This window comes from Phycodurus eques, chromosome 6 (genome assembly GCF_024500275.1).
Source record: "Phycodurus eques isolate BA_2022a chromosome 6, UOR_Pequ_1.1, whole genome shotgun sequence".
In the NCBI taxonomy this organism is placed as follows: domain Eukaryota; kingdom Metazoa; phylum Chordata; class Actinopteri; order Syngnathiformes; family Syngnathidae; genus Phycodurus; species Phycodurus eques.
Genome location: NC_084530.1, coordinates 5,814,551 through 5,841,962, shown reverse-complemented (window position 1 = coordinate 5,841,962; position 27,412 = coordinate 5,814,551). Strand labels below are relative to the sequence as shown.

At 42.2% G+C, this 27,412-nt stretch overlaps 1 protein-coding gene across 1 annotated transcript in view; it reads left to right on the top strand.

Annotated features, from left to right (window-relative positions):
- Positions 1–27,412, top strand: part of dlc1 (DLC1 Rho GTPase activating protein) — a 96,655-nt gene that overhangs the window by 3,188 nt on the left and 66,055 nt on the right. Inside the window, exons 3-5 of the mRNA XM_061680572.1 lie at positions 5,537–5,671; positions 6,453–6,563; positions 22,787–22,817. Of these exons, the coding sequence (XP_061536556.1) occupies positions 5,537–5,671; positions 6,453–6,563; positions 22,787–22,817 (277 nt within the window). The remainder of the gene's footprint in view (positions 1–5,536; positions 5,672–6,452; positions 6,564–22,786; positions 22,818–27,412) is intronic.

The following is a 27,412-nucleotide window of genomic DNA, read 5'->3' as shown; positions in this document are numbered from 1 at the left end:
TATCTGTGTGTGTGTGTGCGTGTGTGTGTGTGTGTGTATGTGAAACTATTTTACAGTGTTGATATGTTTGTCGCAGCACGGCGGAAGACTGGTTAAAGCGTCTGCCTCACAGTTCTGAGGAGCGGGGTTCAATCCCCGGCCCCGCCTGTGTGGCGTTTGTATGTTCTCCCCGTTCCTGCGTGGGTTTTCTCCGGGCACTCCGGTTTCCTCCCACATCCCAAAAACATGCATGGTAGGTTAATTGACAACTCTAAATTGCCCTGTAGGTGTGAATGTGAGTGAGCTCCAGCACTCCCTTATGAGGATAAGCGGCTCAGAAAATGGATGGCTGGATGGATATGTTTGTCTTTCTCAACGACTCATTTCAAAACAAGGTCCTATAAGTAAGTGGAGACTATGAACACAGAGATTTGAATGCTAAACCTCTTGCCAGGGTGAAAGGTTTAAGCTTCTCGCATAATTGTACACTAGGTTATTTACACTCTGTGGTCTGCACAGCGGCCACTGTAAAGTGCCAAAGATGGATTTCAGCTCACTGTTTACAAAGAAAAAGCTGTCCATGTTTTTTTATTTTTTTATTTGTTAATTCATTCATTCATCTTCCGTCCTGCTTCTCCTCACTAGGGCCGCGGCCGTGCTGGAGCCTATCCCAGCTATCTTCGGGCGAAAGGCGGGGTACACCCTGAACCGGTCGCCATCCAATCGCAGGGCACATATAAACAAACAACCATTCGCACTCACATTCACACCTACGGGCAATTTAGTGTCTTCAATTAACCTACCATGCATGTTTTTTTGGCCGCCTGATTTTTTTAAATATTAATTGAAATAAATAAAAAGTACTTCAAAGTTGGCACTTAGAATGGCAACAACAACAAAAATAAATGAATCACGTCTCAAAATGCACACTACGGCATGTTGTTGACCCTATTGTGAATATGTTACATTTGTATGATGACTCCTGACTCCTGAAAATCCTAAAATTGTAATTTTCTATGGATTTAGGAGTAATGAAAATCCCTTCGTTAATATGTATTACAAATGTCAGTTTTTCTCCTTAATAGGGTAAGCATAGTTATTACCTACACCCACGAGATTACCTTTTAATCTGCGCGTGTTTGTCCATTTGTTTGTGTGCAGATTCCTGTCTCGAGTAGGTATTTCTCCAAGGATACCCTGCTGAGTTTTGTTAGGAGTCCTCAGATTGAAAACATTATGATTATTGCTAAATTGAAGGAACAAATCAAACTGTAGAATAGAAATTATTCATTTTAATGAAAGTCAACTATGAAGATCCGAGAGTGCAGCCATCTGTTTGATGATTTTGCAGATAGCAAATGCTTAAGTTACTTGAGTTGTCATTGTAAAGGTTATTTTGTCTGCGTTCGATATAGTGAAATTCAAAGTTATTAATGCAATGGCCAGGTTCAAGTAAATTTGTATCCATTAAATGGATATATTTGAGCTGGAGATGAAGAAAGTGGTATAAGACTACAATATATATGAATTTAGTGATGCCAGCTGGGATAGGTGCCAGCACACCTGGGTATTTCTCATTTATCTCGAACGCAATGTCGTACTATCTTTTGTTACACTGCGTCACTGTGCTTTTAATATATATTTTGGGCGACGTACTCATTACAGTCCACACTGGAAATGCTGCAATGTCATACTGACAACCACCGTTTTGTTTGCCTTGAGTCACAAACTGGGAATAGGCTATGATGCTCAGTGAGTGACCCATGTGAACAGTGATAGTACTTGACATTATGGTTGTCGGTATACTTAAAAGAATGTGTGCCCTGTTATTTCAGACATTTTAGTGTATCAAAATTGGTTTCTATGTAGAATATCTGGCTTTCCTCTTACATACCAGCAAGGATGACATCAGTCCTTCAGCTGCCAGGAAGCAGAGATCACAGCCAGGTTTTGGAGTGCATGCTAAATCAGTGCTACATTAATACCATAGCCATCTTGCACCTTTTAAATATTGGGGTTTAATACTAAAGATCGTGGCACTCCAAAAGAGCTGGGTAACCACAATAATGCAAAGAAATCCACGGGCAGAGGGAATAGTTCTACCATATGCTGATTAAAGCCATGAGGTTTTTTACCAGGAATTACTTTTGTCAGAAATACAAACACACTCTTATGTATTATTGTTGTCAAAAAGAGGATGCATTTAGTATGAAAGCCGTGAATACGAAACACTTTTAAATAGAATGTGGATTAAACAGATGAATCTCATGATAGATGACATAAAATTCAGCACAAGATGTTCAATTCATGATGACATCCCACGAGGATCATGCTGTTGTGGATCAAATTAGTAAAATGAAACCCATCTGGTGTGCATAATGACTTTAGATTAACTTGATAGCGGGCTTTGTTACTGTGTTTATTTGTTTTAGCAACAAGGCCTTATCCCAGCCTCAGGGCCGATCTGGCTCAACGGTCGTCTATCTGGCAGCAGACGACTTGGCTATAAATGAGCTGTTTTTCTCCATATTTCTGTCGGTCTGAAATTTCTGTTCTCATTTCACAAGAAAGCGCTCATCTTTGTGTTAGTGCATCGCTGTGTATCATAGTTTGGCATTTGATTTTGCAAACTTTTTCAAACAATGCAGTTTAAATAAAGGACAAGGGGAGGGAAGTGCCCGGCAGTTCAGTGTGGGAACTGTCTTGCATCAAAAAAAAAAAAAAAAAAAAAAAAAAACAGGAAGTGGAGAGGAATGTAACGGGTGGAGAGAAAAGGAGCATCCAAACCACCAGAACTCCCCATAAAATGACACAGACCTTGCGCGACACTTGTTTTTCACTCTGCTGTTTTGTGGTCGCTGTTGTTGCTGTCTCCAGTCAGATGTGTTTGTTCATTCAGCGATGCCTCGTGAACATGTCATTGTTTTACTGTGACAGTGTTTCATTGTGATACTCTGCTAAAGAGGCAGAACACGGCAATGTGCGCCGCTACCAGCCTGGAATGTCAGTGAATGGACAAATGTGAGAGATTTTGCTAAGACACGCATGTCCCGCAAGACACGCATGTCCCGCGATGCCGTGGTGTGTTCTGAGCCAAACTAATGTCAACAGGTATTGGCAGGCTACTCGGCCACTAAAAAAAAAAAAAAAAAAAAAAAAAAAAAAAAAAAAGTCATATGACGGATACATTAAAACTGGAGGATGAGCGGTACAGAAAATGGATGGATGGATTCACTTGCGAGCGCAAACTCGAGATACGAGCGTTGTATGGTGGCAGTCAACTCAGCTCAGTTCACAATAAGCGACACTTTGCAAAATAGAGGAACAATTAATCGTCAATGATGTTTCAAGCTGTTTGTCGACCTTTTCCCGAAACATAAAACCAGGAGAATTATACGTTGTGTATTTGAAACAACCACAACTTTGCCTCAGGAAACGCCGCAGTGCCAACAAACTATGCAAAACGCCACTGACCTAATAATTTGTTAGCATCGAAAGTTGTGGTTTTAGAAGCAGCATATTTGAAGACAAACAGTGGTGCAACACATTTAAACGGGTAATATAACAATACTCACAGGCATATTTTTTTTTTTACTGTGCGAAAATGAATACTGGTACAGCATTCTACTGAGTCACTTACAGTAAGTAGTAGCTGAAGAAGTACGATTCTTCGTGGTTTGTCAGTCTGCATAACTGTAGTATTATAGTGCCTCCAGCAGGTGCAGCACAATGAATTGGATTGCAGAATTAAATAACGATGCACAAACTGCTTAATTCTTTACATTCTATTTAATTATGTTATTTTAGAGTGGTAGTTTTACTTTTTATTTATTATTTTTTTTGGGTGGGGGGGTGAGGCTGGAACGTATTAATCGAATTTCCATTCATTTCAATGGGGAAAGATGATTTGAGATATGAATGTTTTGAATTATGAGAGGGGTCAAGGAGCTAATGCAACTTTTGTCTCAGGGCACCATTATATGGGGCACAAAGAAAGAAAAAGGCAAGAGTTAAAAGCTTTGATTCTGGCTGAACTGAGCTCTATTGAGGAAATCTTGCAATTGCTGAAGTCTTGCAGAATATGTAGACGCCTCGCACGAGTTCACACAAGATGACGGTTCAACCTTCAAATTCTTGAGTGGTTTTTGCGGCGCATTTCCCTCCAGAAAAATTCCCTCCTCTGTTTTCAAGTTTGATGACCTTTGGGGCAGTTGAAATTGATTGGTTCCTCCGTACAGTTTTCCCCGCTTTTCACTGGGGATAGGGATCGAACCCTGTCACGACGAGCGAAAATCCATGAGTAACTGAAGTTCTGAGAAAAGGTAGGATTGTATCGTTGGCTACTTATCGTGTTGAATTAGTCCTACTTTATAACTCTCTCTCACACACACACACACACACACGTTACCATTAGTCATGACTCAACCCATGTGAGTGCTGTCTTCCGTCCGCACCCATCCATTAATTAAACTCCAACCACATTCAAACATGTTTACGATTTGTATTTCTTCTCCGCCATAATTTCATGTGATTTCCAAGTAATGTGTTACCCTGGAGTGCAGATGTGGCACCTGAAGACTGGGCTCACATTCACATGTTGCCATGCCGCCGTGCCTATACAAGCAACATACAATCCAAGTGTCTCGTTGTCCTATGAGCTCACCCTCTTAAAGTGTTTTAACGGGTTCTGTTTGAGGCGATTTTAACAAGGTTTGTTTGGTGCTAATGAGCCAGTCTTGTGATGTTGTTTGTTTGTTGGGGTCTTCGCGTGGTAGGAGGCACAGCCTGCAAGTTGTTCCCAACCGTTGTGAGAGACGATCGGAAAGAAATGAAAGCATGTCTGACTTATGTCTAACAAATCTTTATCATATTGAAGATTGTAGAAGACAAGAGTTGTATAGGAGGGCTTGCCTTACTGGAGGAACACCACCTGGGGTCACTGTGAGACTTTTAATCACTATTGAATTGGAGCACGGAACAGTGCCGGTTAGCTCTTTGCCCATCATGCCATGACGCAGAGTTTGCTATTAAAGTCAAGAATTATTTGGGCTTAATGTAAGTTAAGCACAAGGCCAAACAATCAAACCAATCAGTATACCTTGCATTTAGTTTCAGCAATGTTGATTACAGAGTAATCCTCAAATTAGAATTTGTTTTCTTTGGCACATATGCTGTCCAAACAAGGATGTGCCACGATAAGTAAAATTCTTCCTCCATATTATTGTTTTTGATTTGGGGAACCCGGGATGTACATTAGCACATTGTAGCAATCATCCTTTCCTCAGCAGATATTTTCTTTTGTTTATTTGGATGACATGCTTTTGTGACATTACGTCCAATCTCAACATGGCTCAAAAATGAAATCGGAATTTTAGTGAAGTGAGCACATTTCCCCATTCATTCTCAGTCATTCCAAATTAAATTAACTTTAGTAATGGAACTCAATTTTACATGTACAGTACATAAGAGTGCTGTGAAATACACTATGGTTGCCGACATCAATGCATTTTATTGTATCATATGTTACTTATTGCTCTTTGCAATAATGTTGTTTCAGCGAGACTGTGCCCGTCTGGATTCGATGGTCCTGCTGATGATGAAGCTGGACCAGTTGGACCAAGAAATTGAAAATGCCCTGAGTGCCAACTCTTCCGTCGGAAGGACCCCCACCCTCCCTCGGCGACGACAACTGGTACAAAGCTGCCTATGACCTTGCTTGATTTTACCGTCGTGTGCTTCAGCTGCAGATTCAGGCTTAAATATTTTGAGTACACGCAACTGTTCCATAAACAAGTCACACATACAATTTACTCATCTATCCCCTAATGCAGTGACTCTCAATGTGTGGTCCTTGTCCCACTAGTGGTACACAAAAGAATCACTGAATTAAATGTTGGTGTAATGTTACAGTGGCTTGAAAATGTTTTTTTTAATATATATATTTTTTAATTTAATACAGCATAGTACATGGGTTATGTAGAGTTCAGTTACCCAGTATTTAACATCTAGGTGCAATACATTTGCATTGAATCTTTTAAGGACGCTTTGTTTTTAGTCGACATGTATTTGGGTGCAATAGATTTTAAGTAAATCATTATTTAAGTATATTGTTTATATTCATATAATTAAAGGCAGTGTTATTTTTAAAGCTGTGCATAATTGACACTGGCTTACAATAATATGAAATATACTTTTTAGGAACAGGAATAAAACCTCTGTCTCAGGGTTGATGAACCCTTGGGCCTACTACGCTACTGTTATCATGATAGTGGTACTTGCAGAGCTAAGTATTTTTTTTCAAAATAGAACATAGTCTTAAAAGTTTAAGAACCACTGCCCTCATGGTTGATATGAGGCATAGCCAGAACAACTGGTACCTATGTTAGTCATCTGCTAATGACTATAATGTGTGAACAATAACATTATAATCAATGTTAGGGAAAACACTGACATTTTGTATTTTATTGATGCAGGACTTTGATTTGGGATCTGTACCCACAGCATCATACATGCAGCATTTGCGTGGCTCTGATGCCCCAATTACAAGGAGCCCAACAGCCCTTGGAGCAAAACCTAAGAGTGGGGTAAGTCAGTCTTGAATAGGCTTGTACAGAATGAAATACAAACCCCATTGTGACAAATGTTTTGACTATTGTGCCAACAGAAATCCAATGCGGAATACAATTGAATGTCTGAAAAAAGTATTGATTTCACATTGCAGGATGTTTTTATCATTTCGTGTTTTTCTCTTGTATTGCCCTGCACAACACTTTGAGTCGTGCTCAGGGGAAACCAATTCTTTGTGGAATGGTTTTAACTAAAAAGAGCGAACAGACATTGGGTGCTCATACACACACAATTGTAGGATTGTACCAGCACTTAAAGATTCGCCTAAGCAGACGTTAAAATTCTATAATTAGCTGTTTCCTGATATCTAGATCCATTCGCCTCAACAGAAGGGCTCAGGGGGTGTCTGAGAGTTGAAAAACCAGGAAAGGGGAGTTATGGGGGATGCGCTTCATGTGAGACGCACCTTTTGCTTGCTCACGTAACGACTTTGTCAGTCTTGCTTTGTCTGCTGAGCAAAGGGAACACGAAGTGCAATCGTTTGGAAAGTGTTTGAAATGAAAATATATAAATATTGGCTGTTGCTGTTCCTGTGTGCTCTAATGTGGGTTATCCCTTGAACAAAAACAATTCCAGCATCCTCTGTTGTGATTCTGTGTTCACATAGCACGTCACAGGTTTTCAAAAGGCTTTGGATTAGTTTCGACGGGCCAGGCAACGCAACGTACGCAATGATCTGTTATGTATGTGGTCAGCACTTTTCACAACCTCCATTCTTAAATAAGATTATAAGCTTGGGTAAACATTGCTTTCACGGCTGCTAATAGGAGACTTTTTATTTATTTTTATTTTTTTTACAGTGGAGACCCTGTGGAGTGACTGATAGAGGCCACAGAGATGACAAAAAAAAAGGATTTTTACTTGTTAATTAGTTGCAGGGGGCAGTTGAATCCTTTCACACCTATAGCTCACTTAATCATTTGAGACAAACAATACATATCCTTAACAGTTATGTAAGCAAAGGGCAGATGTGATTAAGACTCAAGGTCAATGAGAGCATTAACTATACCAGATTGATTACTCTTTCACGTGATATTTTGACATATTAAAAACAAAAGACAAAAACTCAATCATAAAAGAATAATACGAAGATAATATCTTTTAAATTACGTGAAAACACATTTTTCATCCGTCCATTTTCTTCCGCTTATCCGAGGTCGGGTCCTTCTTCACCACCACAGAGTGACGCAGAGTCACTGCAGACGCTAACACTATTCCGTCTGTCGATCTCCCGTTCCATTCTTCCCGCACTCATGACCAAGACCCCAAGATACTTGAACTCCTCCACTCAGGGCAGGATCTCATTCCCGACCCGGAGAGGGCCTTCCGCCCTCTCTGACTGAGGACCATGCCCTCAGAGTTGGAGGTGCTGATTTTCACCGCAACTGCTTCACACTCTGCTGCGAACCGCTCCAGTGACAGATAAAGGCTTGATGAAGCCGACGGAACCACATCATCTGCAAAAAAATCAACAACAAAAAATGCAATGAAATTCTGCTGCTAGAAATTCTGTCCATAAAGCTTATGAACAGAATCGGTGACAAAGGGCAGCCAGTCCAATCCTCACTGGAAATTAATCATCAATGCGGACCAAACCCTGACACCGGTCGTACAGGGACTGAACAACACAGTCACAATATTATGATTTAAAAAAAAGAAAAGTCCTAATCTTACAGGAATAAAGTTATAATACCAAGATCTGAGGACTGTCAAGGATCTTGTCAAATGTAACTTTTGATTTTCACAAACAGTGAAATGTTTTGACCCATCAACACCATGATCTGTATGAGTAGTTAGTGAGATCTAGCAACTTTGTATTGTCAATTTTGTTTTTCGAATGCTTAACTGATTAACTAGTTTTTATTTCGATTCGTTGTTCATGTTCCCATTTGATCCACTTATCCAGTGACTGGATGCATCCAGGCGGCACGGCGGGCGACTGGTTAGCACGTCCGCCTCACTTTTCCAAGTACCGGGGTTCAAATCCCGGCCCCGCCTGTGTGGAGTTTGCATGTCCTCCCCATGCCTCTCCCATCCCAAAAACATGTGCGGTAGGTTAATTGAAGACTCTAAATTGCCCTCAGGTGTGCACGTGGGTGCGAATGGTTGTTTGTTTATATGTGCCCTGCGATTGGCTGGCGTCCAAATAATAAAAGCACAGACTAAAAACAAAATTAAACATAAAATGGTAGAGCATCTCTCCATTAAAAAAAGTAATAATAATCAGGAAATAAATCATCTTCCTCATTACGCCATTCCAAAATTATTTCTCTTTCAGCATGACATGCAAGAATGTACTGTATTCATACATTTTCAGTTGAACTTCAGTTCATGTTGCCATCTGAGCCATTTTTTCCCCCCAAAGCCTTATGCAGAGATTTTGAGCTTGTACTGGGAAAAACATGTAGGCTATGTGTGTGATGATTTATGGTTCGGTCCTTGGAGCCTGGCTGAATTTGCGTTAGCATTCCTTCCATCCCGTGCAGGGATAAGTGTGTTTGTGCTATAATGTCCCCCTCACACCCACTGACACAGTCTGTAACACTTGGGTCTTTTATGTAATCATGATAAGTGTGGAGTTGGTAGTATGTGACCGTGGTTGTTTTTTGATGAGTGACCGTTCCCTCTATTTCACTTAGTTGCTGCTGTGGGTCGAAGGGAAGAAGAGAATATCAGCTCTTTGCCATTATAACCGGTGCCTATATTTAGCCTGAAGCAGGTGGCTGTTATTCTTGCATCGAATTTGTGCCTAATCTCAAACGGATGTTGACACAGCAGGTGTTTTGCTGTGCTTTGACCTTATTGTTTTTGTCGGTAAATTTCTTTTATTTACTTTGTGCAGCAGGCGTCTCACAGTGTTGTTTGGCTCGAATTATTGTGTCGCAACAGGTGTGTGTTAAACCGAAGGCCGACATGCTAACCACGTCACACCTTGCTGCCCGTAGCTTTGCCACACGCTGTCTCGCTACTACATTGTCAAGCTATTAACTTGAAATATCAGCAGTCGTTACATGGCTTCATGCATGTAATCGGCATTGACAAATTGAAGTTACGTGCTGTGTAAGAGCCATTTGTTTTGTCTCTATTTTTAGAGGTCAGTGGCTGGAAAGGATATGCCAAGCCACACAGGCGGGTGGGGGCTGCTGACCCCTGACTACCTTCCTCTGAACGTTACATTCGGAAACAACATATCAGTCACCTTGAGTGCTGAGCTTTCTCACCAGCAAAGACATATGCGGCATCCCTTACAGATATGTGCCACTAAACCAGGCACAGACTGGCTGTCACATTCAGCAAAGGTCTGTTTAAAAAAGGCTCTCACTGATATGGTGACAGATTCTACCAGGCCTCATCGAAACATTCCACAATGGGGAAACTTTTGACCCCTCGCACGGATCTGTATTCTGTCTCCGAGGCCCGCCACACACCGAGTGACGCGGCCGAAACCAACTGAACTGTTGTGCAGTGCCCGAGACTTGTTGACTAGTTTTCATGAGTGCCTGACCGTCGGCCACTAGTTTTGCTGCGCGTGTGAACCTGGTTGCAACGGTGCAGATGGAGTAGATGAGAGTTCACCAAAAAGGTTTTAAGTGAAATAGCTGGATCAGACGACAAAAATGACAAAAAGAGGAAAAACGTGTGCTTGGGACGTTTGGGGCTGTCCATTTAAGGAGGGCTTGGTGTATGTTCACATACTTTTACGACTCGCAAGCAAGCAACAAAACATTATGTAGCCTAGCAAGCTAGTGCTAGCACTAAGATTTGTACGCAAACATGCTGGGGTTTTGTCAAATCATGCTCTAAAGCTTCGGTAAACATTGGTTTGTACGCGTGAATTAATGCTGACAACGGCGACTAAGTGTGTTGATAATGAGGAAGGGAGGTGATCCGCCGGTCACAATAGGCAATCCTATTGGTCGACGTCAAGGTGCGCTGCCGTAAAGTTTTTGTTGGGATGTCACACTACACAGAAGATATCCCAAAAAAATCAAATATGCTAGATTTTTCACTCTGGCGTCGTAAGCCTATTGTAGGGCGAACTCGTTGTTCATGGATTATGTCACACTAAAAGATGTTTTGTTGTTCCCGATCTGTAAAATCGCCCACGACAGCAAATTTGGCCAAAATCGGAGCTAAAATCCTGTACTCTGATCTAGGCATAAGCGGGACCGAACCATGCTGCGGCCGCCGCCGTTCCATGCTGCTACAGTATACTGTATACAATGATTCGTTGAGATACAAGTGATTCCACTTCAAGGTTTTTCAAGATACAAGCCATCATTTGGACGGGTTTTTGCTTTGACGAGCAAAAATCCGAGATATGAGTGATGTATGGGGGTAGTGAACTCAATTCACTTTTGCCACTCCCAGTTGAATTTCACTGTTAAACTAAACAAAACAGACAATTACACAGTACATTCAAAACAACCACCTAGCTTTGCACAAGGAATTCCGATTAATTTGGGCTAACGATTAGCATCATGGTGTTTTACCTCTTGAAGCAACTGATATTTCAACGCAAACGGTGGAGCAACACATGTAGCCAGACAACACTAACAGATATATTTTCTTTAACCTCCACACACACAAAAAAAAAGATTACTGCACCTTGCTGTGCTGGGTTGTGACCATCGGCGTGCAAATTCGTATGTCTGTATTGTACTCCCCCTAGGTGGCCAAAGCATGCACAGCATAAGGAGCCGCATTGGCACAATGAATTACGATGCACGTAATGTTAAGATCTATTTTTACATTCATAAAGTACAATATTATAGTGTTGTTCTGCATATTGGGAAACACTTTTGAAATGTTTTTGTTCGATTGTTTTTACGTTTTTGTGGTTCAATAAAAAATAAGACAGCACAGTATATTGGTTGTGGAGCCTCAAAACCCGTTACGGGGTCATTGTTTTTCGGTTGCAGCACAACGATGATTGCGCGGTGCTCATTTGCTTGGTGTGCGGTGAAGAGTCGCTAACTGTAATTTTTTTCTCACAATGGTCCACTTAAGTCACGTTCGGCCGAGTCGCTCCGTGTGTGGCATAAAACAATGCTACTCCAAATATGACTTGTGCCTTCTCTGTTGATGAGGTTGTCGGAATTTCACAGTGAAATCTGAATCTTTCCGTTCTGGAAACTTCTTTTGGCCGGAGGATTTGCTGGAGATATTTTTATTTTAGTCTGATGAGTACTTTCTTTCTTGTCAGTAGGTTATGTATGTGCATGGCTCTTTATCCGTCTGTAGTTAGTGGACAATAGAAGAGCTGTGGTTTGCGTGCTAAGGTCGCGAGCAGATCTTTGCTCTGTCCTTCCTCTGTGTTCCGGTTTGGTTGCCTCTCAGTCCCCAAACATCCTCTATCCCAACCACACCTTCTCAAGGTCCTGTGAAATACTTAACTTTGGTACCTTTGCTTTATCTCTTCAGTAGATATGTACCCACTATGCCTCATGCCTGTTGTCGGACAACAACCTATGGAAAGCTCCGAGATGGTAATGTTAGCATTTACTTTGCTTTAAGGAGGTATGAATCCAACCACTGCTTAGTTTGGGATTGAATTCCAGTGGTTACTCTGGCCACGGCAGCCACGTTGTATGGTGGCACTGTGCCCAAGGTCACTCCTCACTCGGCCCGGCAGAGCTGCAGTAAGGAGACAAATACAGACCTAAAACAAAAAAAAAAAGTAAGAAAAAGCCACCAAAAAAAAGACTAGTATGTGATACAGGATATGGAAATTGAACTTCTCAACTCACAAAAGGAAATCATGCACTGCACTTCAGGAACAGGAAGGAGACACACTCCAAAGTCATAGCTGATTAAAACTTACTGGCTTCTTTATCAGGTATAACCAAAGAAGATTTTGCTTTTACAAAGATAATAACTCTCAAGTTGATCAATTGCCCCCCGACAGCATCAATCAAAATGAGCATTATTATCATCTTTAGAGGCAGAATTTTGGATTTTGCTCCTGTGTTGGTTCTCATTTCAAGTTGTGTAAGTAGTTCTAATAAAGAGGGCAGTGGCTGCACTTTCGTTTTTTTCCAAACAAGAACGCACTGCCAAAATAGTCCATACTTAAATGTGTCCTATGTGCGCTTCCCCTTTCAGCATATCAAAATGTGTTTACTAGCCGCTCAGTGTATGTTTTATGGAACGGTGCTTAAATCAACTCTCAAGTATGTTGTATTGACTTAGCGTTTCCGTTTTTACAATAAATCATGCGTCAGGCGATGTAAAGACATCACTCTTCTACTTTGTTACTAACAACCACAAATTGGTAGTGTTGACACGCAGTGAGTCAGTGATATGATGCCCACGTTCGTATTTTCTTAACAAAGACCGTGAAAAGTAAATTGAATAGTTATAGGGTGATGTACATGTTGACAGTAAATGTTATGGATGACTCTAAAAAGCAGGCACCCGGAACGCAACCTGCAGCCTGCAGATATTGAAGTGAAATCAATCCCAGAAGTGACAAACAAACTGAATGCGCTCTAACCACACACCGACACACACGCACGCACACACACACACACATTCTGGCTTCACATTGTTCAGATGGCATTTTACATTTGCTCGCACATAATCCTAATTATTATTTTTTTTGCCTGTGTTCCATCGTTTTTCCACATGCACTGACCAATACCGATAATGACTTTGCCATATATTATGAGATCAGTGATTGGGTCAAGATTTATGGCACTGATGACACTCCACAGTTGCCTACACATGTGGGGAGGCATCTGTGTATTTATACATTGACTAAACATGGTTCTTCCCAGGCTTCGGAGGTTCTGTGCACATGTCACCACAAGACCTTCCTTGTAAAAAGGCCTTGAGATTTGGCACTGTGCATCTTGAGGTTGCTTAAGTTCGCCCTCTCCTGACTCCATGACTGCAGCATTGTGTGTTGCTGCTATTTTATTTATTTTTTTTAATTATTATTAATTATTTATTTATTTGTACCTGTCCTGTTCAGCGCCATTGCCATGCAGAATGGTGGATCTGTATCCCTTTTGTCCTGGAACACTTTTGCTGTGCAGGAGTTTGAAATACTCCCTCTGCTTATTTTTTAATTATTCTGATGTTTATTGAAAATGCAGCCGCATCTTCGTGTACGGTCTTCTTCGTTGGTTTTCACCACTTCTTCGTAGGTGTGAATGTGAGTGCGGGTGGTTAGTTGTTTGTATGTGCCCTGCGATTGGCTGGCGACCAGTTTGGGGTGTACCGCAGCGCTCGCCCAGAGTCACCTAAGATAGGCTCTGGCTTCGGTGTGGGTCCATTTGGGATTGCTTCTGGGGCCGGACTCAGGACCCGCGGTCCGCCGGTTAGCAACCTCTGCTAGAGTGTCAATCGACAGAACGCCAGCATGTGGACATTCGAACATTAGTGCCAGCATTATCTTAAGATAGCGAGTTATGTTGCCTGCTTGCGAGCCTTATTAATGTACATGAACATTACCTCAATTACCTTGGACGTCATCTGAAGCACCCGGGGACGACACCACATCTTTGGGCTGCTCCGTGTGTTCTTTGAAGAGTTATAAGGCATTCGTTGATAACATTGCATTGCATTTGGGTTCCCAATTGTTGCTTGTTTCTATTTTCCCTTCAAGCTAATTTAATTGAATCCACTTAATCTGTATAGACTAGAAGAAGTGACTCATCTTTTTTTGTTTTTTTTTGTCAGGGGTTGCCACAGATTATTATGATTATTATGATTTGGGAAAATAAAGCACATTTTGAACATTTGTTTGTTGACGGTATAGGCTATCCAGCAATTATCTGATGACCTAGATAGTTTAAATGTATTGCTTGAGTCAATGAATTGTCTTCATTCTTAAATTACAACAACAATTAAATTTTTTGCAATAAAGTTTGGACCCAGCTATGTTCTATCCTCCGAAGTCAGTGAGCTGCTGTGGTGCCACGGTCGTCTCCCCAAGTAGGCAAACGTAATCCCTCTGTGTTGTTAACCATCTGTTTCCTCCCAATAAAGCAAGTGGCTAATCTACAATCTGGCATTGCTAGTGCAGTCGGGATTATAAGGATTATGTCAATTAACCCGGGTCACTCAACCACAAATTCCACCTGGTGAGTGGGAAAAGGTGAAGCGTTTGGTTTCTTAATAGGATGCTATCATGTGACAAGGAGCTTCTGTATATTTTAATTCGATACATTTGATTCATCTTCCTGTTTTTTTTTTGTTTTTGTTTTTTTAATTTCAGCCAATAACTTCTATGAAAGTATCTTTGGCTTGGATTTGAGTAGTTTTGTTTTAATATCTCTATGTGACGTGGGGGGGGGGTGAGGGGGGGTGAGGGGGGGTGAGGTGAAAATGATATCCAGTATGAATATATGTAAGTCAATGTAACTGTCGGGAATTATTGTGTGTCGTATAGGTTCTGATTTTTAATTGGCTGAGAGACCAACACTGGGTGACCAAGGAAGTACACAAGGCTTGAATACAGTTTACATTATTTATTTGAGCACAACCAACTTTAAAACATATTTTTAGTGTAACTCAATCCACAATATCGAACCAAAAAAGTGCCTGGGAAAAAGATTGTCTAAAAGTACTAAAATGGTAAACGCCGTTCATACCACTAAAGTTAAAAAGAGCTACGCAAATGAAGTGAGTTGGTAATTAGAGAGTCAATTAAGGTTCAATTTCCAACTCTTCACAACAGCAAATGAAGGCGACACTGGAACATATTAAGAGGTAAAGTGCTTCACCGAATGTGGCGCAACGACTGAAGCTCTGGGGTAGAACAAGGCTTGGAATGTTAGTCACATCATTTATATTGGACTGTCCACTCATTAAAATGCCTTCGATTGACTGGCGACCAGTCCAGGGTGTTACCCCGCCTCTCGCCCAAAGATAGCTGGGATAGGCTCCAGCACGCCCGTGACCCTAGTGAGGATAAGCGGTACGGAAAATGGATGGATGGATACTAAAATGAAGTCAAACAATATATTAGGACCATTAGACACTGTGAAAGCCATTCAAACTTTGGATCTATACTATGTGGTCTTTATAATGTATTTTTGTAATACGATCATCTGCCTTTCTGCACTGATTGTATGTCACCCCTGGCGATTGTGTTTGTATGTTCTGTTTTCTGAATAAATAGTAATGAAAAAAGTTATCTAGCTTGTTTTTTTCTGTCCTTTTTATCTCTCACTGGAAGTTTTATCCCTCGCAGATGTTTCTGTATTTTATAATATTTTGTGTTTACAGCTGTTTTTTTTTTTTTTTTGTATGGATATAATATTAGTCTTACAATTATTGAGGCACATTTTATCTTCACATTGCTATGGTTCACTAGGACTGTATTCTTGATGAATGCTTGTTTATATATACTATTATGTCCTATTTTATTAAGATAAAAGTTTTATGTAATTATTTTTTTGAAGTCTCTAAAGTGACACTCAAGCATCTTCATGGTGTCTGTAAACCTCGTGGGTGGTCTATTGCTTTAAATGTTGCTGGTGTACTAAAGGATTATGGGTAGTACGTTTCCTTTCCTATCATAAAGGTTGCTCAGGAATAACATATGCTAAAGATGGCTTAAAAGTGGCATGGAGGCTTTTTTTCTAAGCATTATGTAGAATTCTAAGGACCTATCCTCCAAGTACTTCCGGTTCATCTCGCTCAGATAGGAAAGGAAAAGAAAGGTCCAAAGCAAAAACGAGAATCCGAAGACGGCCATTGTCTCCTCTGGAGATGAATTCCAAGGGTGGTTGATAGCATTGACCCCCAGGGTCCCGACACTGCCTGAAACAAAAGCCCGTTGCTTGCTATTACTCTTGCAAACAAAGTTGCGTACGTGCAGTATGTCATGACTCTGGACAAAATCAAGTGTCAAGGGTACAAACACAGTACTTTTGAAAGCACCCATAAGCCTTTGAACAGCAACAACAACAACAAATTTATTTTTCATTTATTTGTCCCGCAAGGGGAAATTTCCTTTACTTTCTTGAGTTTCTTTCTGCATGCATATACTAAATCGTATCATTCCCCCCAACACACGTGATAAGGAAAGAGTCGGGGGGAGTGGGAAGCACACAGGAGTAGCAGGCGATCAGATGGGGGTTCGGCGCATTGCTCAAGGTCACGGTGGTTCTCAAGAAGCCAGCCAGCCAATTTCCTTAGTCCTTAAAGTCCATTGTTTTTTGCATCCATGTTTGCCACAAGCCAGGTGAGCCACCACTGTTTTGTATGTCAAATAATTATCAGCTTGAACCAACACCTGGACACTCACATTTCAGCCAGGAGTGGTCATTCCAATCAGTACGAAGTTATTGCCTCACTTCCTGTTGACACACTCCAACTACGACATATGGAAGCTATCAAAATGTGTCAACAGAACATGGAGGGAGAAAGTAGTAGGTGAGGATAGTGGGTGAGGGCAAGATTTTTTTATGGAGGAGAAGTGTAACATTAAATTGTTTCCCACGTCTCCCCGCACATCTGCACGTGGGCCTCGGCACAGCATGGAGAATAAATTCCTCTATAAGAGCAGGGCAAAGAGAGCACATCATGCCAATCACAAAAAAAAAAAAGCAATGCGCTCCAGGAAACATCTCAAAGGAGTCTGTCGAGGTTTGCTCATGTGCTCCCACCGAAATACACACAACACAAAAACAATTTCCCTCAATCGCACGTACACACGTTTACCTTATTTCTAGTACTGGAGCCAACTTCTTACCTGAGCCATCCACGCCAATTTGGCCGTTTGTGTTAAGCAGTGGAGGGGGGAAAAAAAAGAGTTTGGGTTCGCTTGAGCTGACGGCACGGTGGACGACTGGTTAGCACATCAGCCTCACAGTTCTGAGGACCAGGGTTCAAATCCCAGCCTCGCCTGTGTGGAGTTTGCATGTTCTCCCCCGTGCCTGCGTGAGTTTTCGCCGGGTACTCCGGTTTTCCTCCCACATCCCAAAAACATACATGGTAGGTTAATTGAAGACTCGAAATTACCCGAAGGTGTGAATGTGAGTGTGAGTGATCGTATGTTTATATGTGCCCTGCGATTGGCTGGCGACCAGTTCAAGGTGTACCCCGCCTGCTGGGATAGGCTCCAGCACGCCCGCGACCCCAGTGAGGATAAGCGCTACAGAAAATGGATGGATGGATAGCTTGAGCTCCCCCTAATCCTTGGCCAGCACAGACCATGGGTGGTCACACATACACAGACACTGCAGCTGCACAGCAAGCAAGAGGGGGGCTCGAGAGGGCGACACTATGTGGAGGGCTTGAGTCACGGTGGATTAATCAGGTCTGTTATGCAAGAGCAACACGATGACTTGATTTACGTGTGGTTGTGTAGTTGAGACAGCGACACAGGACTTCAACGCAAATATTATTGTCAAACATTTACATTGGGATCAAACACATTACACCAGGTGTGCGGGGGCCTATCAGTCAGAATTATATCTGGCCCACTATGTAATTACACCAAATTAAACCTCAGAAAAACAACAAAACAAAAAAATGTAACCCACAAATGCTCATACTCCATGGACGCGGACCCAACATCGGTGTATCAGTACATAGTTCTCGGTCGTTATATACTCACACATGTGCAAAGCAAACATAGGGAACCTCCTGTGCCCCAAGCCAACCGGTAAATTAGTGGTAGTAAATGAGGCAGCTGACGCCTGTGTGCTATGCAGCTTACAGCTCCCCAGTGGACACCTGACACAGGCCGGAACAACCTCGCCCCTGGGACCAACCTGCTCTGTGGCATGTCAATGGGAGATGCAGGGTAAAAATCAAGAAAATATGTGCCCAAGGTGCTGTGAAAACACTGGTACTCACTGGTACCCATTCACCCGCATTCCTGTCCGGCTCTGCAGTCTCTCACTCACATTCATTTCACTGTAATTGCTATTATGAGGGAAACACAGACTTGTGTGAAAGGGAGATTTATACGGTGTAAGTGACTTCATGGGTCAATGACAGGAACCCGTGGTGTGGTGTTTACACAATAGCAAGGGCACACAGTGCTGAACTGAAATGTCTTATTAGTGCCGGGACGCAGACCTCCCATACGGAGACCTTCCTTCTTGAGCATTCCGTCTTCAAGCACCCCAAATGAACGCGGAAAGTATTAGAAGCACATCGCCACGCATCAAGTGACACAGATGTTGCGTGTTGCCTTTATCAAATACGTTGACATACTCGGAGAGGGAACAGTTTAACCACAGAAAACTAATGTGGTACCGTGCAAGAATGTATTTCTTTCTTTCCCTTTTTCAAACAACAATCAGTATTTATGCTGTAGTATTTTGTTTTTATATTTATGTATAACTTTTTCAGATGATCACATATTACCTTTTATTTGTTGATTTACTGGAAGAAATTAGAAGGTTCTGCAGCCTTATAGTGAGGTGCTTTGGTGTCCCTTTGAACTTGAACTTCCATCCATCCATCTGCTACCGCTTATCCGAGGTCGGGTCGCGGGAGCAGTAGCTTTAGCAGGGACGCCCAGACTTCCCTCTCCCCAGCCACTTCATCCATCTCTTCCGGGGGGATCCCGAGGCGTTCCCAGGCCAGCCGAAGGACGTAGTCTCTCCAGCGTGTCCTGGGTCGTCCCCGGGGTCTCCTCCCGGTGGGACGTGCCCGGAACACCTCACCAGGGAGGCATCCGAATCAGATGCCCCAGCCACCTCATCTGGCTTCTCTCGATCTGAAGGAGCAACGGCTCTACTCTGAGATCCTCCCGGATGACAGAGCATTCTCAACCTATCTCTAAGGGAGAGCCCGGACACCCTGCGGAGGAAACTCATATCATTAAACTTAAGTTACCGCATATCTATGGCCCCATAAAATGCTACCATATACTGTCGGTTCAAATTTTGAGTCGAAATGATTCTTCCTATCTGTTGAAAGGATAACTTTGGCAGGTGGGGGCCTCTTGCTCCTGTGAGGTTCTGGGATCTAGTTGCTTGATGGCGGGCCCCTCACAGTGACATAGCAGTGATTAGTTTAACTCCCTGGACTGTCCACTCATTTCTGCCAGTGGACAAAAAAAAAAAAAAACACGGCATGTTTGTTCGCCCTTTAACATTGCATCGCCACCGACGTGGGGAGTGACCAATCGTATTGATTTGTGGAAAAAATAGGTACTTACCTGACAGTGTCGGTTTGCACTCTAAAGTCCCCACACGTAATCAAGCACTGCATAAACATAACACAAGAAGGTGGCATAATTCTGTCAGAAGGTGACGTGAACATTTTTGCAGTAAACAGTAACATATTCTACCAAAACATTCTACTCTCTATATTTAGAGCAATGGATATGCCTGTATAATTGGATAGGGGTTTACCGATTTTAGAGAGCCAGCGTGGGTTACCGTAAGTTCCCACTCAGTGATGGTGTGAATGTGAGTGTGAACGACTGTTTGTGGCCTATGATTGACTTGTGACCTGCCAAGGGTGTAGTCCACCTTCCAAACAGAGTCTGCCGGGACAGATTCCAGCAAACTTTTCAAACACAATGTCTTATAGTCTTTTGCTATATCCTTATGTTATTTCCAGCTCAAAGATAATCATTCGACAAAGAACAACTCACTAACCCCAAATTTGGGGAGAAAACGAATCATTTTAGGCCAGACAGCCATAGGGGGAAAGCAATTAACTGTAAATGTAATTGTCCACAGAGTCAAGTTGTACTCACGACATGCCTTTTTTGGCCACAAATGCAGAACCACAGTCATATGTGCCAACACACAAATACAAACCCAGGAAGATTTACGACAAGTGATGGACTTACTTTAACTTTTATGTATGAAAACTCAAACGCTACAATTAGCTTATAAAAGAAAGGAATCAGCGGCACGGTTGGGCGACTGGTTGGAGCCTCTGCCTCAAGGTTCTGAGGACCGGGGTTCAATCCATCAATCAATCAATGCATGGCCGCTTAATTGACAACTCTAAATTGCCCGTAGGTGTGAATGTGAGTGGCTAATGGTTGTTTGTTTGTATGTGCCCTGCGATTGGCTGGCAACCAGTTCAGGGTGTACCCCGCCTCCTGCCCGATGACAGCTGGGATAGGCTCCAGCACGCCCGCGACCCTAGTGAGGAGAAGCGGCTCAGAAAATGGATGGATGGATGGAAGAAAGGAATCAGATAGATTTGTACAAAGGCAACACTTTATCTAGTACTGCCAATTAGCTCGCACATGAGAGAAAACAAGTAATGAATGAATGAAAGCAGTCATTGGTATTCTCTCCCACCAGAGTGTCTCACGCTTGTGTTGCTGTGGTGGTTCATCTTGAGCATGGAGAAACAAAAGGCACATGGTTACAGTTGAGCTTTTTATTGTCTTCTAATTTCTTTCTCGTAGTAATCCGTGCAGTGCTTTATTCAATTAAAATGATAAAGTTGTCTCGAATTGTAGGGATAGGGTATAATTTAGTGGGCACTATCAATGGGGTTTGGATGCAGTTGTGTATGTTATACTGAAAAAAAAAAAGGCATTTGCTTCTGCACTCAAGGGTGTCCTGCATAGTCCCCTTCTTTATTCTGTGCCCATCACTGCATTTGGCACTCAGTTTTCAAAGTAATGCCCAATGGATGGCTGGACTCTCTTGTATCTAAAGCGATCAGATGCACTGATAACCCAAATATCACATCCGTTCTTTTTTTTAAATTTGTTTTGTTTTTGTGGATGAGTAAAGCAGGGTAGCCTACATAACAATTCAGGAGGTGTTTACACAAGGCCTTATTAGCTGCAAATGGCCAACAACCAGGAGTGGTTTCCGATATAGGCAGCCATCCAGGGCGGCGTCCCGTGTGGGCCGGCACCCTCCCAACCACCCCCCCCCCCCCCATTGAGGATCGCCCAGGGGTGCACATCCGACATGCGGCGCATCTTCGCTAGCACTGACTCCAGCACGCATTGAATTATCTGATTGCAGGATGCCGTGTCAAAAGCTCACGCTTCGCTGGGTTCTGTTCAAAAGGCACTGGCGGTACAGTTCCAGATCCTCTGTTAAGGCGCTGATGCTGATGCTTTTGCTTGATCTATGTGTAAAATACGTTTGGTGCTTTTTCTCTTTTGCAGCCAGGTTTACATTTAGTCTTTCTAGTGGAGTTAGATTACTTACAAAGTCTTTATTCACATACCCAATATACACAAGGATTTTTAAAGGATGGTTTTCCTTGGAGGAGCAGTTGGTGAGCTTGTGCTGAGTGTTGCCATCGGCAACTACTGGCTTGGCATGCAAATGTCAGTAGATTTTGTCATTAGTGTGACCTGGGATCGTTGAGACATCAGCTGTTTTTTTGAAACTGTCAAAACAGACCAAAAAAAACATCCCCATTTGGACCAGGTCATTGTTGTGTAAACGCTCTTAAATACGCCATTTAAAATAAATAAATAAATGGAACGAGAGATTAGTTTTGTTGTTTTTTTCTTGTTATAACTATCAGAAGGATAAATCCATTTTGTAGTTTCCGTGCAAATGGGGTAAATTAGACAAAGTGGACAAACGCCACAGAAAATGTACCTTCTCTTTCCTTGCCTTGTCTGAGCTCTTCCAGGGGAGGGTGGATTAAAACAGGTCAGGGTGTGGGGGTCAGCCAAGGAACCCAGGGTCAAATGTCAGAGGCAAGAAAGACCTCTGCATTCCAAATGACTGATGCCCACCACACACACACACACACACACACACGCACACACACACACACACAGCCAACGACAACATGCCTGCACAATTCTATTCTTTGCCTCAACATTACGTTGATGCAGATTTTATTTTTGTATTTATTTATTTATTTATTTTGATCCCAAGCATGAACCATTACATTCCGAGAATGATGATGTTATCAGACAAGTCTCTCTGGACTACCTTTGTCTGTCTGGAGTCAACGATGAATCAGAGCACAGCTTACTGTACTTGGGCTCTTAATGATGCAATATTTGTCGAGAAGTCTCTTATGTTTAGTGACCGTGTAGATGTTTAATAGTAACAGAAAAATATGGATATGAAGCTGCATTTGTTTTTTTATCCATTGTCCATTCTGAAGGCGTGTCAGCATTTAGCTACATTATGTAGCTAAAACCATTTTCTTAAAAAGTGTGTTTTCTTCCTAGTGTTGGAAGTTACACAATGTTTTTATTTTAACAGGATTTGGTTGAATAGCATCAAATTGTTTTTTCCCTTCTCTTTTTCAGAGTACTCCAGTTCCAGAGAGGACAAAAGCGGGTAAGTTTGTTGATACACAGATTGCAAATAAATAGCCACACTCTTTGGTGTGGTTTCTCATATGTTATAACATGTTTTTAGTGCCTTTAGTGTTGCCAAAACATAATTGTCTGCAATTGTCCTGATCTACCTCCATCTGTTGTCATGTGATGAGGATTTGCAGTACATTTCCTGATATCATTGTTCAGTAATCGGCGTGGTGCAAGAGAGGGAAGGAGGGAATGAAGGGGAACAGGATCTGGTCCAATGACTCGCTTGATGTTAGTCTTGATAAGGACCCGGACCCATCTAGCGGACCATCTAGCCTGTCGCCTTTCCGAGATAAGAGCCAGACTGGTTGTCGAGCCTGATGCCCAAAACATTTGACCTGCATTTGTTTACCCATTCCAGTCAAATCTTACTCAGTCACTTGTGCGTTTCAGTCAGGATTGAAAAAGTCGAATACAATTCTTCCTGCTTGTCCAACAACCATTCTTCCATCCATTTTCTATACTGCTTATCCTGTTCATAGTTACGGGGACCTGAAGTCGATCCAAGTTGACTTCGTGAAAGGAAAAGTACATACAGGGGACTGGACTGTTGACCATTCAGTCAGAGGGCGCTCCAAAAACAATTCTTTCTAATTTAAACATATTTAAGTGTCGAGGCAATGTTTTCAGTCACCACTTTGTTGTGTCGAGCTGTGTATGGTACATCGTTAATACTACAAATAGTATCTGGTATTACCTTTGTTTGTCTGTTAGAAAAGGCGGTAATGTGGTAGTATCACCAAGAACCCTATAAACACAAGAGTACAATGCACATGTGCAATCAGCCCTTTAGATCAGGGGTATCGAAAGTCTGGCCCATAGCATATTGTAAAAAAAATAATAATAATTACACGTGGCCCTCATATTACAAAAGAGAGTTAGGTCCACACACTATTTGCTTCGTCGCCGAAAACGCAAAACTGAGATGCTTGCTTTTGTGTGCTTCGCATATCATGACCTCCATTGGTTTTAGCATGTTTAATGAACAGAAGGTGAAGTATATCAAAGCTCCCACATCCATCATGTTTTTTGTATGTAAGCTTTGGAAATTCCTGTGTTCACTATGCATAATTCTGAAAAGATATGCTGACGTCTTGCATGCAGTGAGGCACGATGATTGGAGGACGTCTCTGTGCGACTTCACAGGCAAAATGTTCCCCAAAATGTTGGTCGAATTACAAATTAGTATACAAGATCGAGGGCATTCCACGTCAGACGTTCCACTGTATCTGTATTAACTGCAGCTACAAATCATCAGCTCAAGGGATTCATGGAGAATTTGTTCACTAGTAGACTCGCAATTAATCAAAGCATCTGACTTCCTGCAGATGAATGGCCTTCAGTGCCTTCTCTTTTGTCAATATCTCGTAATGCTTCATGTTATCCACTTTATGAACCAATCAACCATAAGGACAATACCTCTCTGTCTCCCGCCTCTCTGGCTCCACTCTCTCAGCCAGCAGTCTGGTGCTATTGCACCAGGTAGACAAAACTACGGATGAACGGACGAGCGGCTGGTGGTGGTCAGTGTTCATTAAATATCCCACCATGTCCTCAGGCCTTTAGTAAACATTGTTGTCGAGTTGGTGTGACTTGGGGACGAGGCTTTCATATTGCCCCCCGCTGTTGCAAAGCCTGCTGGGAGTCCTCACTCACTATTGCTACGTCTCGCCTTGTAATTACTGCCACTTGCTGTGAAAGCCTCTCGCAGCAAATGTGCAGCGGCTGTGATTATGTTGGTTCTTATGACAGCACCGACTTTATAGTCAAAGGTCCAAACCTCTTTTCTTTTTCTTTTTTTTTTAACAATTCAAGTTTGCAAAAGGCACCATGCAAACTTCCAAAGGTCTGTCATTCTCTGTAATTTTACTTCATGTAAATCCGTCTGGCTTCCTCCAAGCAAGTTATGTAAGCATCAGTGCTGCCTCTGTGTGACGGGGAATATATCGGGGGGGGGGGGGGGGGGGGGGGGGGGTTAATGCGGGAAGTCGGTGGAGTTTTTGGGGCCTTGATAGAGCACAAAGCCCAGTGTTCATTATGGTACTTCAAAGACCCCTCTGTATCACCATTAAGGTTCCTGGGAATGACATGTTTGTGACAGTGTTACATCACACGCTATGCCCTAAAGGCTCCCGTTGCGCCGCCATGAGAGACTTGTCCATTCATGGTTAATTTATATCTCTGTAACAACTGGGGCACTTTAATGATCAGCAAGAAGCTCCAACAGCCCCACACCCGTTATGCTCTGCCACTTAATGTCCTCCCTGCAGTTGTGGGTGTACTCAAGCGTGCAGTCAGTGTCACGTCTTTCCTGTGTCCAAAGAGGATGTGTCTTTTAGAGTTAAAAGTGAACTCGCTGTTGTTGTGGAGGTTTTTATGGGGTTCCCGTAAGGCTTGTTACATCTGGAGCTTCCCGGGCCTTTGCAGAGCGCTGGTGAACATGTCATTCATACGATCTCCATTGTATAAGGACAGCTGTGCTTACATCTGCATGTTATTTTGTTTTCAATTTGGACAAAGCGATAATCGTGTCAATTCATACATCATTCCTCACAGCGCAGCAGAGAATCAATATCATGTTGCAAAAGAAGGAGATTTGGTAGTTAGTTCACTCACTCATTTGTCAGTGCAATTGGTTCATTTTAAACGAAACACTCCATTTGAATTCCAGTAAACAATTAGCTCATTACAACATCAAGTATGGAATTAGCGCCGATGGCTTGTCTGGCTCTGTCCCTAAATTATTTCCCCGGCAACGCTTAATTATTACACAATAACGTGTTCTATCTTGCTTGTCTGATCTAAGCGCAAACAAAATTCACCTGTCTACTCTGCTTTAAATTTACAACATGTTGTTTTGTCTCATTGTTACTGCAAATATAAAACACAAGGATGTGAATTTGTCAGTGAAAATAAAAAGGCCAACGTCGAAACCTACTTTAATAGGATTGATACAGCGATGTGATAATTATATTCTGTTTACCTCAGTAAACAACGTGTTCTTTCACGGCAGTTGAGCCGCTCATCTTGTGACCGAGCATTTCAGCCCCGGCCAGCGTCATTTGGAATCCATGAAATTGCCACTTTTCACAGTTTAGACTATCACAACGAAAACAATCACCATTCACACATCCAGCTTTGTTTTGCCCAAATTCTGACCTACTCTACTTCGCCCTTGCTTAAAGCCTACAGCAACATGCCCTTTGAGGACATTGGAGGGTTGAAAGATGGAAATAAACACCAGTAGCCCAAAGCCAAGTCCAAATTAGCTTGTGACTGGTGTTTCTTTTTCTGTTACTGTTCCTGATTTTTGAGACTGCCTTATCCTACTTTTTTTTGCCACATATCCATAAATAGCACAAGAGTCTTTGTGCAAGGTCACATTCCAGGCTTTCCTTGTCAGTGTAACAGCCCACCCGCCAAAACACTACTAGCCCCCTCTCTTTCGCTCCCTTCGCTTCCTGTGTGGAGACTGGTACTGTACGCATTACATTTATATTTCACACTTCAACCAGCAGTAAATACGTATGCAGATGCAATCCTTACTGGAGTTAAAATCCCCAGGAACCTCTTTGTTCCTCCTCCCGTTTCCCATGGATTGCATTTGAGACCCCTTTTGGGCATCTGTCTGTGCTTCACTGGCCCTCTTAGAAGGAAACCAAACCACATGGGGAATTTACAACAGGAAGCCAGCGTTCTTGACTGCCAGAATTTCAACTAAACCATCTCTGAAGCAGTTTTGGAATGTCATTGGTTATATCTTTCCTAGCAATATGTTTATTGAACTGGGAAAAATGTTGTGATTTATATATTATATCCTGAAATGCCCGGTTGAAAGAAAGAACCACAGCAGCAGCAACAGTCCTTTTTTTTTTTTTTTCTCCCCTCACCCCCACTCTGGGACGGGCAGGCCAGTAAGAAGCACCCGTCTCGAGCTGGTTCTCTTTTCTTCCCCCTGTTTCCCCGGCTCCCGCCCCGCAACTTCCATGTGACAAAGTACTCGTCAAATAAACTTTCCATCAACTGGTTTCTTATTTCCGGTAGTGATCGTATATTTCTATGGGCCCATTTTCTTGTGTAAGTTGTTTTTTATTAATTTCTTAAAACATTTTATCTTGTGAGCTGACACGACAAACACACAGCTTTTATTTTGGTACTTCCGTTTCTTGGCAGTGTGGATTTGCATATTAGGTCAAAATTTAGTTCGACCCGAAACACTTACATTTAGAATTTAACATTAATATTTATATGTAGAGTTACAACCCCAATTCCAATGAAGTTGGGACATTGAATGACCCAATCATGACACCCACCTGTTGCCAATTAGCCTGCTCACCTGTGGGATGTTCCAAACAGGTTTTTGATGAGCATTCCTCAACTTTCTCAGTCTTTTTTGCCACCTGTCCCAGCTTTTTTGGAACGCGTTGCAGCCATAAAATTACAAATTAATGATTATTTGCTAAAAACAATAAATTTTATCAGTTTGAACATTCAATATTTTGTCTTTGTAGTGTATTCAATTCAATATAGGTTGAACATGATTTGCAAATCATTGTATTCTGTTTT